Genomic DNA, 19,537 nt, shown 5'->3' with positions numbered 1-19,537 from the left:
ACAAATGAGAGAAATGGTAATGAGATGGAGCACTTGAGATTATGTAACCAGCCCAAAGTCACATAGTAAGTGTAGCGCTGAGACTCAGAATCCTAGAGCCAGGCAATCTGGCTCTAGTATCCACGCTTTTAATCAGCCTGTGTCTTCATGAAAGGTGCTCCCTGCAGGGCCTGCACATGAGAGTTGCTTTATACAGAGATGTTCCCTTGCCTTCCTCATGGGTGGAAATAAGCTATGACACAGCAGGTGTCCAACGGCAGGCCATGGTGCGGGGCTTTATTCCACTGGTGACTGAAAGCCTCTGAGCCTTCTGAGCACACAGTAGGTGCTCAATAGCTATTGATTTCTCTGAGCAGGGAGTGAGAAAGATGCTCTTTGGACAGAGTGGACTAATGTAAGACCACTTTTTCTTCATTGTGTCTTGTAGACAGAGACTAATATTTTTCCTGTTTACAGGCATGAAAACAAAGACAATATTATAATTATTTGTAATACTGTCATAGCAAAAGATCGGAAGTCACCCATATGTCTATACAGTTTTAGTTTCTATTACTACAACATCTACCCCAGAACTTGGAAGCTTTAAGGACACATTTGTCATCTCACAGCTTCTGTGGGTCAGAAATGTGACATTGCATTGTCGTTTAAACATTCATTGCTCAAAATGCTACAGCCTTATTCAGGTGGTATTTTCTACAAAAATTTTCACTATTTCCTGCATTTTACAAATTTCTGAATTCTCATTTGAAGTGAGGGATTCCTCTGCCTTTTTCTCCTCCTCCTCTGCAGAGATCTCCATAGCCTCTTGCTGTTGGGAGACGATCACCCGCAATTCCTCAGCGAGAGACAGAAGAACCACTGGCTCAGCTGTGATCACGTGTGGTTCAGCATCTCTTACTACTTACATTGCAAGACATCGCTTGCTTATCAAGTTAAAATTTATTAGAAATGTTTGCTTGTCTTGTGGAACAAGTTACAATCTAAGGTTTTACTGTGTGTATATACACCATATATATTTTGCTCTTCTATAAAAAATAGGAATGGAAAATATGAACTTAATGTGAACAGAATGTCTCTGGACACGTGTACAGGAAACAGCACTCTAGGTTGTCTACAGAGTGAGATTAGGTGATTAGGAGGCAGAAATGGTGAAATATTTTATAACTTTCTGTCCTATTTGCATTTTGAACCATGTCATCAAAAGGTCACCTGTCATACTAATTCCCAAAGACAGCATAGTTAACATTTTAGTGTTTTCTCATTTTTTTCTATTACATATAAGAAAAAAGTAAATTATTTTCTTTTAGAAATATGGACTTATTCTGTACGACTGTTCTGAAGCCTTTCATTTAATATATCGTAACCATCCCTCCAGTCATTAAATGTTTTTCTGTAACTTTAGAATGACAGACAGGTCATAGTACTCTATTATATGAATAACCCATGATTGACTGTACAAGTCTTCTGTGGTTGGCCATTTAGGTCTTTTTAGTTTCTTGTTATTAAAGTCAGGCAGTACAGCAAGACTTTGCAAGTCAGCCTTCAGATGCCCAGCAGGGCCATCTGACCAGAATGCCCATCCTCCAAGCCTCTCTGTTAATATGGTTTTACTGATGGTGGGCAGAATCCACCCTAGCCTAGCAGCGGGACTTGGCAGGCATTTGGCCTTAGCAACCTGGGGGTGGTAACTGTAGTCGAGTTTCCCTGTTACCTGAGTTGCAGATTTAGAAGCCTCTGCAGTGATCAGGTGAGCACCTGGTACAACTCCCTTCAGGTGGCTCATTCTGGGGTCACTGTGGTGGGCACCATCTGGTTAAGGGACAGGGTGACCAGTAGTGGCAGCACTGGAGATTGAAATGACTGCAAGCCAGGCTGATCTGAGCCAGGTCTGCAGAGCAGGGGACCCAGTGTACACAGGAGGGCAGCTGGAGGCTTCCCTAGGGTTTGTGCTTCCCTGCTGCAGGCTCTAGCCAGATGGGGGTGAGAAGGTCAAGAAGTGAAGAGCTGTGTTTCTGCCCTTCCCAAATCTCAAGTGAGGCATCATGGTGTACAGGAAGGACCATGGGACTGGAAGCCACTGAACTTCCTTCTGTGTGTGCACAGGCAAGGGACTCTACCTTCTGGGGCTTGGGTCCCCATTTCTAAAATGGAGAAAATCCTGGAACCAGCTTTGTAGTTCTGACTGGTTCAGGAGTGACAAGAAAACCTGAGGAAGAAGCCAGCACTGTGTGGTTCTCAGGCAGTGTGGGCTGCTGGCAAGGCACTGGTACTCATAGCCAGGGGAGACCTGGCGGACAGGGGCTGGGCAGGCCCAGGCAAAGGCAGGTCCCCTGCGGGGGACAAGCAAAGAGGGCCCTGGAGCCCTGGTGCTGTGGGGAGCACTCAGAGCGAGCTCCACTGGGGCAGGCAGGACCAGAACTGGACAGGGAAGCAGGACCAGGGACTCTACACAGGGTGACAGACCTGGGCCATGCTGGGACACCCAGCTGGCAGCTGTGTGTCCTGGCAGAAGTCAGTCAGCTCTTCCCAGGGAAACTATGCCCTTCTCCTCCCAACTCAGCACCCTCACCCCAAACTCCAGGGATTGACCTGAATCTCCCCAGCGCAGGCCACACCTTTGCCAGCCCCAGGGCAGCTTTCTCGGGTGCTGAAAACTGCTTCCTTTTCTGCCAAGACGAACTCCCACTACCCTCCACCCACCACCCTCAAACAGACCTGCAGACTTTGCCTGCTAGCTTTTCTTTCTGCGTACTTGTTGCCAAGTCATAAAGTTAAATATACTTTTAAAAGCCACGCCCCTCCTCCTTCAACTCTAGAATCAGACTTGCCTCCACCCATTTAATGATTTGCCCCAATGCCTTCAAGAACAAAAGAATCCCTGGTATGTTGGTGCGTACCTTGGGAACCTGACCCAGGAGGACCTTGAATCCGAGGCTGACCTGGACTTCCTAGTGAGACTTGTTTCAAAAAACAAAACAACAACAAAACCAGAAGGAAGTGAGGCCAGGGAAGGAATGGAGTGAAGGTATTGTTACTGTAGAAATGAACTTGAGACACACACACACCGTGCATTTAGTCTAGAAACCCCGTTTCCTCGTTTCCTCTACGATCTTATTCCCATCCCATTAGGAGAAGCACATCAGTTTGCTGGACGACTTGGGAGCAGAGATACCACGGCGTGACAGTCAGGAAAACATTCGCCTCCGCCAGAGGTCAGGTCACTGGAGCCTCGGTATTGTTTTGGCGGGCTCCGAGGGGCTGCCTGGGAGTCCCAATTCCGTCCTGCTCGGCGATGGGCCTCTCATCTGGGCCAGAGCCTTGGGGTCTGTTTCACACTTTAAGGCCGGCCCGACCGCAGAGGGACTCCGCAGCCGGGACTCCGCAGCCGGGACTCCGCAGCCGGGTCTCCGCAGCCGGGTCTCCGCAGTCGGGTCTCCGCAGCCGGGTCTGGGCGGCAGGGAGGCCTTGGGCCAAGCCTACCCTTTCGCCTTCCGGTAGTGCGCAGGGCAATCAATAGGCGGAGGCAGAGGCGGGCCCCAGCCCCCTGCCCGCCCCTCTGCGGCCCCGCCCCTCTCGCCGTGTAGCCCCACCCCGCCCGGTGCCTCCGGCCTCCCCGGCCCCGCCCCTCCCCCCGGTGCCCGGCCCGCTCGGCCTCTGCGGCGGCGGCGGCGCGCAAAGGTAGGGGGCCGGCGGCGCGTGCGCGAGGGGCGGGGGCGGGGCGGCTGCGCGCGGTGCTGGGTGGCGCCAGGGGGCGGGCTGGAGCCCGGTCCGCGTCTTGGGGCCTGAGGGCGCCGGGTGCTATCCGGGCCACTGTCCAGGCCCGGCGGGAGCAGAATGAGCCCAGGGCCTTGCAGATGTACTGCGTCGCCCGCCGCCCCGCTTCGCGCCCGGATTCTCGCGGGTCGACCTGGCTGCAGGGGCCGGGGCCTGTCCGGTTGTCGAAGCCTTCAGGGCCCCACCAGCGCCCCCCGCCTGCCGGGAGAGGCCCTGCCCGGCGGTCACGACGGGTGCAGCCCGCGCTCTGTGGCCTCCGGCGAGTGCGCCCCGGTCCTGCCCTCCTCGCGTGCGAGGCCACTTCATCGTTACAAGCCCAGCAGAGTCCACAGTGTCTCCATTGTATGGTCGAGAAAACTGAGGCCCAGATCGGGCACTGAGAGGTCCAAGATGGCCAGGCATCTGGACCTCGGCCCGTGGGTTCCTTGCAGTGGGGCCTGAGGCCCCTCGTGGCCGTCAGCGCTCTGGAGCTGGCATTTTGAACGAGCTACTCAGTGACTGTCGCGCAAACCTGAGTCTGAGGGCTATGGTGGGGCAGAGGTCTGCCCCTCTGTGACCAAATCTCCCCAGCCCCCAAGGGGACCAGATGTGTCTGAAGGATCCAGTCACTCGCTGGGGAAGGGGCCTTGCGGGGGGCATCTGTGTTTACACCTGAGATTTCCTGTTTTCCTTGCTGATGGATAACTCCGTGGCCGGAGCCCTGCAAACGCTAGGGCAGGGGAGGCGCCCTTCAGGCGCCGGTTTGGGAAAGACGTAAGAAGACCTGGATTTTGAGGGTTCTCACCCACATATTTTCCTCACTTAGCCCTCCTCTCCCTGGTCTTTCTCTCAAGCCTTCGGAAGGTAGGCACCCCCCTCCGCCCAGTGTCACTTGTCGCACACTGCCTAGCTTTGTTTTGTTTTATTTTGTTTGAGACAGGGTCTCAATGACCTTGAATTCACTATGTATCCCAGGCTGCCTCGAACTCGTATTGACCTCCTGCCTCAGCCTCCTGAGTGCTGGGATTACAGGGTGTGTCACCATACCCAGCTACTGCCTGGCTTTTTAACCTGAACTCCTGGGATGAAGTGGGTGCTGGATCTGTGTTCACTGGGTCCTTCTGTGACTCCACACTGTGGGTCACCTTCCATGGTCAGTCTTGCTCCACTGGCTCCAGTCAAAGCCAAGTGAACTGTTTCCTTTCCTTTCCCTTCTCTAAAATGCACATATTTCACATCTTGGATTTTTCCCTGATTTTTAGATTGTTTGCATATCATAACAACTCCAGGATAGGACTCAAGTCAAAACACAATCCTTTTGTGTTCTATATACAGTTTATACCCATAGCCTGAAGGCAATTTTATACAGTATTTTTAGTATGCCTGTGTTTGGACTGTGACCTGTCAAGTGAGGTCAAGTGTGAGCTACTTGTGGCATCAGGGTGCTCAAAAAGTTTTGGATTTGAGGGCAGCACCACACCTGCCTGGCAAGCACAAGGTCCTGAGTTCAATTCACAGTACTGGAAAAAAAGTTTTGGATTTTAGAGCATTTCAGATTTTGAATTTTTAGTTTATGGATGCTTAGTCTGTATTACTTCTCCTTTAGCAATTATTATTATTTTTTTTGCTAGGGCTCAAACTCAGGGCCTTGTGCATACTATGCAAATGCTCTACCACTGAGCTGTATCCCCAGCCCTTTTAGCAGTTTTGATTCATTCATTTAACAGCTATTCATGGAGCTTTGCTCCCTGGGCACTGTGGCAGTAGCAATGAATAGAGCCGACTTGGTCACTGCCCTTGGAGAAGTCAGATAACCTACAGAGTGACCGCAGGCCAAGACCACTTTGACTGGGAGGTCAGGGTTAGCTCTCTAAGATGGCACTTTTGAGCCAAGATCTGGCTGACCAGCAAGAGTCTGCTCCGCAAAGGAAGGAGGAAGAGCATCCTAGGCAGAGAATATGGCAGGTGCAGAGGTCCCGCAGCAGAAGTGCCTAGTGTATCTGAGGAATCAAGAAGGTCAAGAAGGCTAGAATGGGATAAGTGAAGGGGACAGGCAGGCCTTGTGGGCTGTGGCAGGACCGTGGACTTCATTTCAGGTGTGACAGGAGCCAATGGGGGCTTTGAGCAGAGAAGGGAATGATTTCTGCTATGTGAAAATAAAATGGAGTGCAGGGACAAGAAGGGAAGCAGGAGACCTCATGAGGAGCCATCTCAGGAGTCCAAGCAAGGGATGATGATAGCTTATATAATACACATCAGAAGCTGCTCGTGGTTATATAGACCTGTATCCCAGCGCTATGGGAGGCTGAGCAGGAGAATCCCAAGTTCAAGCCCAGCCTGGGCAACTTTGTGACTTAGCAAGACCCTGACTCAAAATAAAAAGTGAAAAAAGGACTGAGGATGTAGCTCAGTGTGGAGGGCCTTGGTTCAACCCCCAGTACCACAAAAAGGAAAAAAAAATCCCAATCAGAGAGCTGGAGTGGTGCTTGGCATACAGTAAGCACTACATAATGGTAGTCAATGGTGTTACTATTTAAACTTTGAAAGCAGTCAGACCTGGGTCTCAGCTATAGCTTCAGCTCTTCATGGGTGATGAGTTTGAGCAAATTATTCAACTTCACTGAGCCTTAGTGTTGCCATCTGTAAAGTGGGTGAAACAGCTTTACATTCTGGGGCTGCCAAGAAAGCTAAAACAGATAAGGCACAGAAGTGATATTTTAGGCACAGGGCCAACTCATGGTTGGGCCAATATTTTTGTTGTAAACTGAGACTAGAGAAGGGGTAAGTGTTAAGAACAACTGGTATATTTGCAACTCATGGGTGATCATTGAGGGGCTTTGGGGATGGCTCTGGCAAGAGGCCTGGCAGGCTGGAGGGCCAAGGGAGTGAGTGCAAGGGTTATCCCCTCTGTATTTACTACTCACTGAATGATTCCTGGGGGTCTGGAACAGTGGTGGTGAACCCATGGCACCATGCCGCAGTGGCCAGTTTGTATCACTGAATACTCTAAAAGTATAGAACTAGGCTCAAAGTTCTAGACTGGGTACTGGGAAGAACCAGCTACATATGAATAGTAATGATGATAACAATAATAACCAACACTTGTCCCTGTTTAACTGCATGTAGTAATTAGGTAACATAAGCTGCTGTGGTAACTGAACCCTGAAACCCCAGGGGCTTAACACAAGAGAAGGCTGTTTTGCATTCAGGAAGTGCCTTGGGTGTTTAGCAGGTGGGTTCCATGGGGTGACCCAGGGACCCAGACCCCATCCATCTTGTGGTTCTAGTCTCCCTGAGGCCTTGGAGTTGGTGGGTGAGGAAGGACAGAAACGATTCCTGCTGGGTCTGCAGGGACATACCTTCTTTCTGATTTAACTCCCTTGGCCAGAACTTGGTCACACGGCCATATCCCACTGCAAGCCTCTAGCCATGTTCCTGAAAGGAACTGGAAATGTGTTTTGGTGAACCCATCGCAGCTTATGCCATACTATATCCAGGCACACAATGGACAGTAGAGCATCTTATTTAAGTCTCATGTTTCTATCATGCACCAATTATCCCATTTTAAAGATGAGGAAATTGAGGCTCAGAGAAATGAAGTCACTGGTGGAGAGTCATAGAGCCAATGAAGAGGCATAGCTAAGATTGCAGCCAAGCTGATCAGATGCGCTCTTAGCCCTTTAAAAAAATTTTATTTTGAGAAAGAGTCTCGCTAAATTGCAAAATTGTCCAGGCTGGGCTTGAACTTGCCATCCTTCTACCTCAGACTTCCAGAGTGCTTGGATTACATGTGTGTCCCACCATGCCTGGCTTTCTTAGTACATGTTTGATGCTATAGCAGAATACCCGAGACTGGGTAATTTATAAAGGAAAGGAGTTTACCCTTCTGAAGGCTGGAAGTCCAACACTGGGTGCCCCATCTGGCAAGGACTTGTGTTGTGTCACCATAGAGGGAAGCAGAAGGCGACCAGGCTCTGCAGGAGAGAGAAGGGCTGGGCTCACTTACCAGCAGCCTACTCACCCACTACCCTGATAAAGGCATTAACCTCTCCTAATCCAATCCCCCCTAACCTAATCCTCTCCTAACCTCATCCCCACTTCTCAACTGTGCATGGGGGACCCAGTTTCAATATGAGCTTTGGGAGGGATGAGCCACATTTCAACCACGGCAGATGCTGTCACTGTAGCATCAATTCCCATGAGGAATTCAATCTGTTTTGGGAGAATTGGCTGGAAGCTGCAGGTGTTGGAGCAGAGCACATGCACATAGGGTTTAGACACTATTTCCTGAGGTCCACAGAGCTCAATAGGACCCTTGGGGGGCAGCTTTGGAGCTGGAGCCAAGGGCACCCTGAGGCCATGGGTTCACTTTGTGAATTTGGCACTGTCACGCGCTGTCCATGCACAGACAGTATTTTGTTTAATCCCAGGTGACTCCCTGAGGTAAGGACTAGTATTATCCCCACCTTACACGTGAGGACCCTGAGGCTGGAGAGGCAAAGACCCAAAAGGGCAACAGCCAGTGGGGGAGGGGACTCAGTTGCTGGCCTGTGTCCTTTGCCCAGCACCTGTTGCAGGGAGGCCATCCCAGAGCCCTGTAGCAGCCATGTGAGCCCGTTCTGGGTCAGCTGAGAGGCTTCTTTGGGCTTGGGACTCTGGCCTTTCCCGCCTCTGGCTGCTGACCCCACCCCCTGCACTTGGAGAACTCTAGGACCCAGCAGCCTGGGAAGGGTGGAGAGTGGAGGGTCCTTACCTTCAGGTCCTGCCCCCTTCTTTTCTATCCATCCGTTTTCTTTCTCCTCCACCTCTGCCCCCTCCCCTCCTCTCTCCCACCCTCACCCAGCTCAGCCCTTGGTCCCTGTTCCGCCCACAGTGTGGTCACGTGGGGCACCGCCGGATTTAAGCTTAATCTGCGGGGTGCTCAGCACTGCAGCCTGGCCTTGGGGCATTCGGGCTGGGCCAGTCTTGGGGCCCTGAAGAAGGGGGCCGAGGAGTGCCCACAGCCACTCCCCCCATGAACCTGGGGCTGGCGGGATCGCTGGAGGCCCAGCTGGGACTGGAGACGGTTATTCAGGTGGGCCTGAGGCTGCGCGCACCCTGCTCAGGGGAGGGGAGGAGGCCTAGTAGGTGCGATGAGAGGTGGGTGCATCTTTCCCGGAGAGAAGTGATGGGTGGGAGTGCACAGGGGCCCCAGCTTGCAGATCCCAGCAAGTCTAGGCTGGGGGGTCACCCAGGGCTCATCTGCTATGGCTCCCTTATTCCATCCAGTGCCCTGCTGAGGGGAGAGGAGGCCCTTCCTCCTTGATTTTAGGGTTTGGGTGACTTCTGGCTCAGCAGGATCCTTACTTACCTAGAGTTGGAGCTGGATTAGAGCCATCAGCACTCTGTGGTTCCCTCTTTGGGGTTTGTGAATTGGCCTTGGGGTTCAGTTCTCCTTTCTGGCCCCAGGAGGCCTTCTCTCCTGGGGCAGGGGGCACATGAAATTCTCCTCCCATGGGGCTCTTTGCAGTTCTAACTCCCAGGCTGTGCCCCATCTGGGGCCATCCTGAGGGCCTCATGGTACCACACCTTGGGCCACAGGACTTGCCTGTCTCCTCCCAGGCCGGGGAGTCCAGGGCCCCTAGTCCCTGAAGACCCCCTCTCTCTTTCCCCATAGACCCTGGAGAGCAGCCTCCTTGGGCCAGGCCAGGAGAAAGGTCTACTCGTGCAGGACCCAGCCCGGGGCTCTGGACTCGGCAGCCTGCCCGCCCAGATCAGGGAGATTGTCACCCGAAACTTCTCCCAGCCTGGGAGCCCAGGTGCCACCCCTTCCACCATCCACGTTTCCCCTCTTCTCACCCCTTTGCCCCAGTCATAAGATAGAAATTGCAGCATCCATTTCTTGAATACTCCTGAGACAGGCACAGCCTGTGATGGGAGACCCTCTTCACAGGAGAAGGAGGCAGGGAGGTGTGATCTGCCCAGACTTATTTATTGCCTGTGAGATTTAGTTTGAAGGGTTGAGTTGCACTGCCTGCGGCAAAGACTTGAACACCAGGTGGCCACATTCCCTCTTGTGGAAGGTGTGAGCTGGCTGAACCTGAGATTACAGGCGAAGAGCAGTTCAGCTCAGACCAGGCTTTGGCAGAGCACAGGCAGGAAGTCTGATTCAGCCTTTCTCCTCTTCCTCCTTTCAACCTGACCTACACTGTCTTGAACCCTGGCTGTAGGAGTTGCCTGCCTTCTTTCCAGCAAGGTCTGGTTACCGTTCTACCCATTTTACAGATGAGTAGGACTCAGGCATAGAGAATAGTACTCAGAGAAGGAAGGAACACGAACACAGGCCTTGAGGCCCTGGGCAGAAATGCTCCCTGGACTCCTAGACCAAGTCACTTCCTGGAGGGACCTGATTCTCCTCCCACCCTGAGGGATGAGTGGGGTGGCTGTGGGTAAGGGTCCCCTGCTGGACCCAGGCAGAAGCCAACCATGTGCCCACTGTTCTTCCCTTGCCAGGCCCTCCGAAGGCCCTGGAGATGGCATCGCTGCTGTCACTGCAGGAAGAGAACCAGCTGCTGCAGCAGGAGCTGTCCCGTGTGGAGGACCTGCTGGCCCAGAGCCGCGCAGAGCGCGATGAGCTCGCCATTAAGTACAATGCAGTTAGCGAGAGGGTGGGTGCTCCCGGGCTGGGGGCTGGGCTGGGGGGAGACATCCAGATCAGGCCCCACCTTGGGCAGGCTGGGATCAGATGGCGGCTCTGTTGACTCGAGTGGCCTAGAGGCCATCGAGGCACTCTGCAAGCCGGGTTCTACAGTGGAGGCAGCAGTTGAGGGGCTGCTGTCTGATCAGTGTGGTACCCAGGTAAGTGCCTGGGTTGGAACAGAGAACAAGGTCCCTAGAGGCTCTTGCTGCCTCCAAGGCTTTGGACCTCTCCTTGGGCTCCCATTCCCATGGGCTTTGGGGTCACAGCCATGGTGGGGTGCTGGTTGGGCTGGTGCAGGCTGGGCCAAGACCTGTGTCACTCTGAATGGGGTGAGGCTGGGCTGGGAAGGAAGTGGACCCTGAGCCTGTCTGCTCATCCAGACAGGACTTGTGCCCCAGGGACCAGGGCTGCAGGCTGGTGGGGACCCCAGGGCTGGGGTTGGGAGGTAGGTGGGTGCCAGGGGAGCAGAATGCTTCCAGTGCACTGTCTGCCTTGGAAGGCCAGGCTCATGGGCGGTGACCCTGGGGAACCAATGGTGGCTGAAAGTTGATGAGAGCTGCTGCATAGGGGATGGAGTACGGTGTGCAGTGCGTGTGTGCAGTTGGTGGTTATAGCAGTTAATAATGTAATAGTAGCTACCATTTATTGATTGCCTACTGTGAACCGTTTATTGAGTAGCTACTATGAAGGAATGTGGTGGGTACTTTAAATTTTACACACCAAGATTGGGACTATTATAATGTCCATTTAATACAAGAGAAAATGGAGGCTCGGAGAGGGAAAGCACCATGCTTGGAGTCACACAGCCAGTTAAGACAAGAACCTAGGTCTCCCAGCTCCCAATCTGGGGCTCTGGATTGGTTTTGTTTGGGTATGAAAAGAACCAACTGGGCTAGAGGCCCCAGGGGGCAGCTGGGCCCTGAAAAGCCAGAAGGGACCCAGTGGGGCAGGGGCAGCCCCAGGGTCCCCTATGTGTTGGTGGCAGGACAGGGTTGGCCCAGACCCCCAGCTGGGCTGCCTGTGCAGAGGTCTGTCTACATAGTGTGTTGGGAGGGGTGTGCATGTCTGCAGGGCTGTGGGTAAGCTGTGTCCCAGTAGCGGTCCACCCGGACAAGCCCCTGGCTTGTTGGGACTTGCTGAGGGTAGAGAGTCCAAGGTGGCCCCTAGCTTGGGACAGGTCAGAGCTCTTTTTTCCCAGGGTCTTTAGGAGGTGTGTCGGGCAGTCTGGCCCGAGTCCTGCATTGTCAGTGGTGACAGGCCTTGAGCCAGTCTCCTCCTGGTTTGGGCCTTTCTGCTTTTGGCCTCTGGCATTCTGCGCCCCCACCCCAGAGACTGTCTTTTAAGTGCCAACTCCTGAGCTACAGTGAAGCTAGCACTGCCCTGGTTGGCAGAGGAAGGGAAGAAAGGTGGCAGATGACCAATCTCTTCTGTGCTGGGACATAGCTGCTGGGGCTGCAGCTGCAGCTGGGAGCTTCATTTGTCTAGAAAGTTCCATCATGTGCTGAATGACATGCAGGGGCAGCCTGGGGTCCCAAATGTCCTCTTGTGAGATGTCTGAGTAAGGCCCAACCTGGAGGCAGGGACTGGACAAGAATGACCTTGCAGGTCTCTGGAGGGGGGAGTCCACAGAGAACATCACCTTATTGCAGATGGGGAAACTGAGGCCTGGGTAGGGGGCATGATAGGTATGGTCAGTGGAGGAGCTGAGATGAGACCCTTGGCCCTGTGCTGTGCACCATGTGACACTGTCTCTCTCCCTGCTGCTCTCCTGTCCCTATGCCGGCAAATAGCCAAGCCTGTTCCTGTGACCATACCTGTTTTGTGGCAGTCTGAGTCGGGGTTTTCCTGGGTTGAAGGCAGTCAGGAAAGTTATTATTATTATTATTATTTTTGGTACCAGGGATTGAACTTGGGACCTTGCGCTTGCAAGGCAGGTGAGGCAGGTGGTGGAACCGTGGAGCTAAATCCCTGGCCCAAGCAAAGTTATTCTGCCTTGCAAGTGCAAGGAGCCCAGTTCAATCTCCAGTACGAAAAAAAAAAAGTTGTTTTAATCCTTCAAACCCCCTGCCCCCTCAGGATAGGGAGGGATTGGAAGAAGGGTGGGGGTTGATACCCTGCTAACTTCCTGTCCTGCAGGGAAACAGGCAGGGGGCTCCCAGCGACACCTTCCAGAAGTCAGAGAGGTCCCTGGGGTCCCCAAGGGCAGGTGTAGGGTGAGGCAGCTGGGATGAGGAAGAAAGGGGTGGCTTTGCCTTGCCTCTTGGCTCCAGAGAAGAGACCCCTGTATTCCCCCAGTGTCCATGGCAACCTGGACAAGTGAATGAAATGGCAGCCAGTGAATGGAATGAGGGCCCGGTTGCCAGGGGAGATGGTAAGCATTTCATCTCCAGCTCCATGGCAGCCTCCTTCCCTTTGTAAGGGAAGTTCAACAAAAGGCTGTTTCTTGAGGGGCAAAGTTTGTGGAGAGGGGTGAGGTGTGGCTGGGAGGGGCATAGCTCTGGCTGTGAGCACTGACCCTCCATATCAGAGGCCAACCACCCAGGGTTGCATACATGTGCAGAGTGTAAACAGCATAGTCAGAAACTATGTAGACAGACAGGTGCCTACGGTGCCACACTCTGATTCTGAGTGTGCACAGCATAATCCACACCCATAGCTAGACACTGCTCAGTCAAACAGGGGACAGAAGAGCCACCTGGATGAACAGTCACACTGCCACCGTGTACCTGTAAGGCAGGCAACATCACCCACTGTCTTCCATCTCACTGGCACCATCAGCCACAGAGGGATGCCTCCGTGTAAGAAGAAGTCACTGCCACACACCAGGCTCCCCAGACTGGCCACTCACAGTGGTGGCCACGTGTCCCTGACACACAGGAGCTCACGGCTTGGGACACACAGGGGGACGCAGTGCCTGCACCACATCGTAGACCCACAGCCAGAGATGACACTTCACCAAGGTGGATATGAGACCCAGACACTGAATTTTCCCCGTGGTGTGCCCCACTCACTCCCAGTGAGGTGTACTCGCATGATGCATGACACACACGCCTCTCATGACCTCCACCAGGCATGAAGGTGGACACTGGCCCCTTCCGACTTGGGTGGACTCCACCTCAAGATTTGCCCAGACAGGACCCCACCTGCCACTTCCCTCAGCAGCCGCAGCTCGGTCTCTCCCAGCTCATGGTGAAGCCTCACATGGCCATGGCCAGTCCCTGCCGCTGACCCAGGTGTGGGTGAGAGAAGCCGTCCCTGCTGTTGGTTCCTGTGACCAGTGTGGGCCCGTGTACATATGTGAGTGCCCACCCCAGGATGTAATAGGCCCCCAGGGTGGCGAATGGCCTCCGGGGATGGCCCAGCAGGAGAGGAGATTGTCCCCAGCCCTGGTTGTGTGTGCTTACCACCCTGCTGAGTCCCACATATCCTCTGCCTCCTTCCCCACCTCCTTCCTCCTAACAGCTGAAGGAGGCTGAAGGCCTCTGGGACCAGCAGACACCTAAAGATTGAGAGGGTTCCATGGCTATTGGAGGCAGCCAGAGCCTGGCAAGAGTCCAGTGTGCACTCATAAGGGCCTGGGGATGGAGTGGGCATGTGCTGCCTGGGAGGGGGCAGTGGCAGAGGTGAGGGAGAAGAGGGGGTGACGGGGCATGAAAAGAGAGCTGTGTAGCATGACGTTACAAATTTCCATGCTGCATATATGGTGGACATGCTCATTTCTGTCACCCTGGGGACACGGAAATGCCTGTGTGCACAGCTATAAGCTCAGGTCTGCATATGTATATTGATGCCTCTATTTTGAATGGATTCACATGTACTTGTGTCATTAATTTATGGTGTCAAATATTTACTGAAGGCTAACCATGCCATTCCATGGCCACTATTTAGGTACTAAAATATAACGGGAAGCTAGGCACAGTGGCACATGTCTGTAATCCCAGCACTCTGGGATGGTGAGGCAGGAGGATTGCAAATTCAAGCCTAGCCTGGGCAATTTAGTGAGATCTTGTCTCAAAATAAGAAATAGAAAATAAAAAGGGCTGGAGATGTAGGTTTGTGTAAAGGCCCAGGGTTCAATACCCAGTACTGAAAAAAAAAAGACACAGTGGGGGGTTGGGGATTTATCTCAGTGGCACCGGTCCTGAGTTTGATCCTCCTGAGTTCAATCCTTGATCCTCAGTACCAAAAAAAAGAAAAAGAAACAACGGGGAACAAAACTCCAAGCTTTCCAGAGCTCACCTTGGGGAGGGGGGAGGGGCAGGGAGATGTGGCAACAAATCTAACCATCATGAACTACAAGGACGCTAAGTATTCTGGAGGAGAGGTGCATGGTGCACTGACCTTTACAGTTTACCTACGTGCATCTCTGTTTTGCCTGCAGGTGGCGTGGGCTTGTGTGTCTGTGTCCATGCATACTCAGTATATGCCCATGCATCCCTGTTTGCATGCCCATGCATGCCTGCAGGACCCCCTCCTGGCCTTGCCCACAAGTGCCTGTTCCTCCTTGTGCCAGGCTCTCAGCCTGCATGGCATTGTGGGTCTGGCCCAGTCTGGTACCCCCTGCAGAGGCCTGTGCCTGACTCATCCAGGGTCCTTCCTTGCAGCTGGAGCAGGCGATGCAACTGGAGTCTGGGGAGCTGGAGACTCAGGAGCCCAGGGGGCTGGTTCGGCAGAGTGTGGAGCTGCGGAGGCAGCTTCAGGAGGAGCAGGCCTCCTACCGGCGAAAGCTGCAGGCCTACCAGGAGGGCCAGCAGCGGCAGGCCCAGCTAGTGCAGAGGCTGCAGGCCAAGGTCAGGCTCCCCACTCCCCATGCCTGCCCTCACTTGACTTTGTCTCCTGCCCCTTGGGCTGACAGCTACTGCCCCTCCTCTCCCATCCCCAGATTCTCCAATACAAGACCAAGTGCTCAGAGCTGGAGCAGCAGCTGCTGGAGCGGTCCACGGAGCTGGAACGGCAGCGGCTGAAGGTGGGTGCCAGGGTGAGGCAAGACAGACCCTCAGCTCTGCCTGCCAGCCCTCAGGTTCCCCTTCCTGCCCAGGACATGGAGCACAGCCAAGACCTGGAGAGTGCCCTCCTCCGCCTGGAGGAGGAACAGCAGAGGTAAGGGTGTGGCCAGGAGGGCACAGGGCTGATGGGACGGCCCCCTTGACGGCATGGGTGCTCATTGGCCCCATCTTCCTGCCCAGAAGCGCCAGCCTGGCCCAGGTGAATGCCATGCTGAGAGAACAGCTGGACCAGGCAGGCTCAGCCAACAAGGCTCTGAGTGAGGACATACGAAAGGTGACCAGCGACTGGACACGCAGCTGCCAGGAGCTGGAGCAGCGGGAGGCGGCGTGGAGGCATGAGGAAGAGGTGCTGGTGGCCAGCCCGATGAGGGGTTGCATGGGCGTGTGCAGGCCAGCCTGATGGGGGGCCCTTGGGCCAGGGTGAGGACTCAAGACTGGAGAGGGACCAGGAGCATCAGCCTGGTGAGCACTTACTTAGCAGGAGCTGGGTCATCATTGAGCAAGTGGGCCTCATTCACATGTGCCATGTGCACATTTTCTCATAGCTCTCGTATAAGCAGCAGATGGTAGATGCTATCACTATCCTCATTTATTTATTTTTTTTATTTTTTTCGGTACCAGGGATCGAACTCAGGACCTTGCACTTGTGAGGCAGGCAGTGGAACCACTGAGCTAAATCCCTGGACCTATCCTCATTTATTTGCAATTTAAAAAAAATTTTGGTGCTGGGAATCAAACCTAGGGCCTTGCCCATGGTAGGCGAGTGCTCTGCCCTGAGCCATACCCCAGCCCTCACTGTCATCATTTAAACAGGGGGAAAAAATAAATAAAGAGGGGGATAAGCAGCCTGTCCACAGTGGTTCCTTGGCAGCTGGGATGCAAATGTAGGACCCCAGCACCCTGCCTGTCCGCTTCATCTCTCTCAGCCAGCAGAGGCTCTGAAACCCAGCACCCTGGGCAAGAGGAGCAGAAGGCTGGGGTGCATGAGGGACTGCAAGAAGCTCCCTCTGTGATGGTCAGAGATAGGGGCCTGGTAGAGAAGCTGCCTGGGGTCCCCCAGCCCCTCACCGGTCACCTCTTTCCTCCAGTCCTTCAATGCCTACTTCAGCAGCGAGCACAGCCGCTTGCTGCTCCTCTGGAGACAAGTTGTGGGGCTCCGGCGGCTGGTCAGCGAGGCGAAGCTGTACACAGAGAGGTGAGGCCCGGCCAGCCAGGGGTGGCTCACAGAGACCCTGCTACAGCTGGTGACAGCAACCTCGTCTCCAAGTCCACCTTGGCACACCTACTGTGTGCCAGTCCCTGTGGAGGTGCAGAGGCAGCATGGAGTGCTGCACTAGCACCACGGAGTCATGGAACTACTGGGGTTCACCTGGAGCTGGGCTCTTTGTGCATTTATTACATCAGATAGTCACAGTGTGCCTGTGACGTGGGAACTGTGACACTCCCCATTTTACAGATGAGCATACTGAGCCTCAGAGAGGTCATGCAGCAGTCAGGAAGTAGACGAATTGGAATTTGAAGCTCCTCCTTTTAATTTACTAGAATATTAAGTTCTGTTATCAAGGACTTCACAGTCTCTAATGGTGAAAAGACAGGACCTCCCACAGCCCCGTCCCACCCGCCAATTCTGTATTGAGGAAATGACTGGTCAGTGCCAGGACAGAGAGACAGAGGAGGCATCGTGGAGACTCAGAAGGATGGAAGGGAGGAAGGTCGAGAGGTCAGAAAACACATTAGGGAGGAGGTGGGGTTTGTACAGAGCCTGAGGGATGGGTAGGATCATAACTGGCAGAGCTGGGGGCACTGCAGGCAGAGGAAGCAGCAGGAGCAAAGCCCTGGGGGTGGGAAAAAGGGAAACAGTGGGGTTGGAGTAGGAGCAAGTGAAGGGGGAAGGAGAGTCCTCAACAGGGAGCCTGGTCCTGCCTGGTCTCTGAGCAGAGGCTTCTGTGGATAGTGGGGACAGTCATCTTGTCAACATGCTGGGAACACCTGGGGGCAAGAGAGCAATGTGTTTCCTTTTTACATAAGAAATTTTTAAGCTAAGTGTGATCATACATGCCTGTACTCCTGGCAGTCTGGGAGGCTGAGGCAGGAAGATTGCAAGTTTGTGCTCAGCCTGGACAAGTTAGTGACTGAGACTCTGTCTCACAAAAAAATTAAAAAGGGTTGGTGATGTAGCTCAGAGTAAAGGCCCTGAATTCAATCCCAGTACCACACACGTAGACACACAGTTTTAAAAAAATTAATAGTCTTTTCTTAATATCATGATAGTGTCCGTTTTTTCCATTTGACTCTTAGATGTCACAGGTTGCTTCACATTTTGTCTTTATAATTTGATTCAGGAGCCATAGACATTCACAAATGTGATTTCTTTCTTTCTTTGCTTCTCCTTTTCCTTTCTCTCTCGCCTTTTCTTAGACATTTATTGTTTGTTTGTTTGTTTGTTTGTTTGTTTTTTGGTACCAGGGATCAAACTCGAGACCTTGTGCTTTCGCGGCAGGTGCCGGAACCACTGAGCTAAATCCCCGGCCCTTTTCTTAGACCTTTAAACCTTTTAGCTTTTTTTGAGACAGGGTCTCACAATGTAGTTCAGGCTGGTCTCGAACTCATGGTAATCCTCCTGCATCAGGCTCCCAAGTGCTGGGATTATAGGCGACCACCACCACATCCAGCATTAACTTATTTGTTGGGGGAATCTGGGCTAGTTTTTTTGTTTGTTTTTTGGTTTTTTGGGGAGGTTTTTTGGTACTGGGGATCAAACTTGGGACTTTGTGCTTGTGAGGCAGGCGCCGAACCACTGAGCTAAATCCCTGGCCCTGGGCTAGTTTTTCTTAGAGATTTTCATAATCTGGATTTTTCTGGCTGTGTCCCTGTGGTGTCCTTTAACATGTTCTTTTGACCCCTGTAGTTGCTCTCTCTCTTTCACACACACACACACACACACACACACACACACACACACACTCCCCTATCTTTGGTATTGACTTTGGGTAGAATTTCATCTTTGCAGTTCTGCCAGGTGGTTTCTTCACCTGTTAGTTACTCTAATGGGTGGCTCCACAGCAGGCTGGGAGGAGCTCCCTGTGGTTTCCTCTGCTGAAGAGCCACTGAGCAGATAGACCATTGTGTATTTAGCAGCAGTCCCCTTTGGATGAATGGTTAGGTTGTCACCAGTAATTTTTACGGGAGCTGTGCTGCCATGAATCACCTGGACACAGATTGCTCCCCTCTGCCGGGGTTTTTCTACAGGATGTAGTCTTAGGGGTGGAGCTGGGGGCAAAGGCCCTGTATTCTTAGTTTCCCCAGCTCTTCCTAATGCCCTCTGCTGTGGTTGTACCCACGTACCCTCCCACCAGCTGTCGGGAGAGCCTCTTCCCATAGCTTCACTCATACTGGGCATTATGTGACATTTTTGTTTTGTTTTTTTCCAATCTGATAGTGACAAATGGCATCCCAGTGCAGTTTTAATTTGCCATTGGGAGCCACCTCTATCCCACCCCCCTCCTGTGCTCTCCCCAGGGACCTGCTGCAGCTTGGAGGGGAGCTGACCCGGACATCACGAGCTGTGCAGGAGGCCAGCCTGGGGCTGAGTGCTGGCCTGAAGCTGGCTGAGAGCCGGGCTGAGGCGGCTCTGGAAAAGCAGGCACTGCTGCAGGGACAGCTGGAGAAACAGCTGCGGGACCAGGTGCTCCGTGAGAAGGACCTGACCCAGCAGCAGGCACAGAGCGACCTGGACAAAGCCAACCTCAGCACCCGGTGGGTGGTGAGGATGCCATTCAAAGCTGGGTTCCCTTCAGAGGGCACCCAGAGTCTTGTAGGGGTGGTGTCAGCTCACCAGAGTTTGGGCCTGCCCAGGGTACATCACAGGTAGTTCAGCCTCTGATGACAGATCATGTGCCCCTAACTGCTGCTTCCTGGACCAGTCCAGACAGCTTTTCCAGGAGATACTGCTCGAGGTCCACATTCCCATCTTACAGACGAGAAGTCTGACACCCAGAGAGAAGGGACCTGGGCAAAGAACACAGCTGGTCAGGTGGATCCTAGGGTCTGGGCTTAGGTTTGAGGAAACTCGAAGGATGTAGAAGTTGGCGAGTTTGAG

General features: G+C 53.3%; 1 protein-coding gene across 9 annotated transcripts in view; it reads left to right on the top strand.

Moving 5' to 3' along the window:
• The first annotated feature begins 3,609 nt into the window (after positions 1 to 3,609).
• Crocc (ciliary rootlet coiled-coil, rootletin) overlaps positions 3,610 to 19,537 on the top strand; it is a 42,718-nt gene continuing 26,790 nt past the window's right edge. For 3 of the 9 annotated variants that reach the window (XM_021262871.2, XM_021262872.2, XM_087215706.1), the window contains exons 1-8: positions 3,760 to 8,827; positions 9,410 to 9,551; positions 10,246 to 10,400; positions 15,037 to 15,222; positions 15,315 to 15,532; positions 15,619 to 15,784; positions 16,527 to 16,633; positions 18,958 to 19,194. In XM_021262871.2, coding sequence (XP_021118530.2) covers positions 8,768 to 8,827; positions 9,410 to 9,551; positions 10,246 to 10,400; positions 15,037 to 15,222; positions 15,315 to 15,532; positions 15,619 to 15,784; positions 16,527 to 16,633; positions 18,958 to 19,194 — 1,271 coding nt within the window. In that variant the 5' untranslated portion in view covers positions 3,760 to 8,767. Of the gene's footprint in view, positions 3,679 to 3,759; positions 8,828 to 9,409; positions 9,552 to 10,245; positions 10,401 to 10,429; positions 13,393 to 13,502; positions 13,722 to 15,036; positions 15,223 to 15,314; positions 15,533 to 15,618; positions 15,785 to 16,526; positions 16,634 to 18,957; positions 19,195 to 19,537 lie in introns of those variants that run through there. The other 6 variants (XM_004850374.3, XM_021262875.2, XM_021262874.2 and 3 more) reach the window with 6 other exon arrangements.

Source organism: Heterocephalus glaber, unplaced genomic scaffold, assembly GCF_053883595.1.
Source record: "Heterocephalus glaber isolate CG9 unplaced genomic scaffold, H.glaber_assembly_v1.0 deba00001452, whole genome shotgun sequence".
Classification (NCBI taxonomy): domain Eukaryota; kingdom Metazoa; phylum Chordata; class Mammalia; order Rodentia; family Bathyergidae; genus Heterocephalus; species Heterocephalus glaber.
The sequence above is the reverse complement of the archived record's forward strand: the minus strand, read 5'-3'. Positions and strand labels throughout refer to the sequence as shown.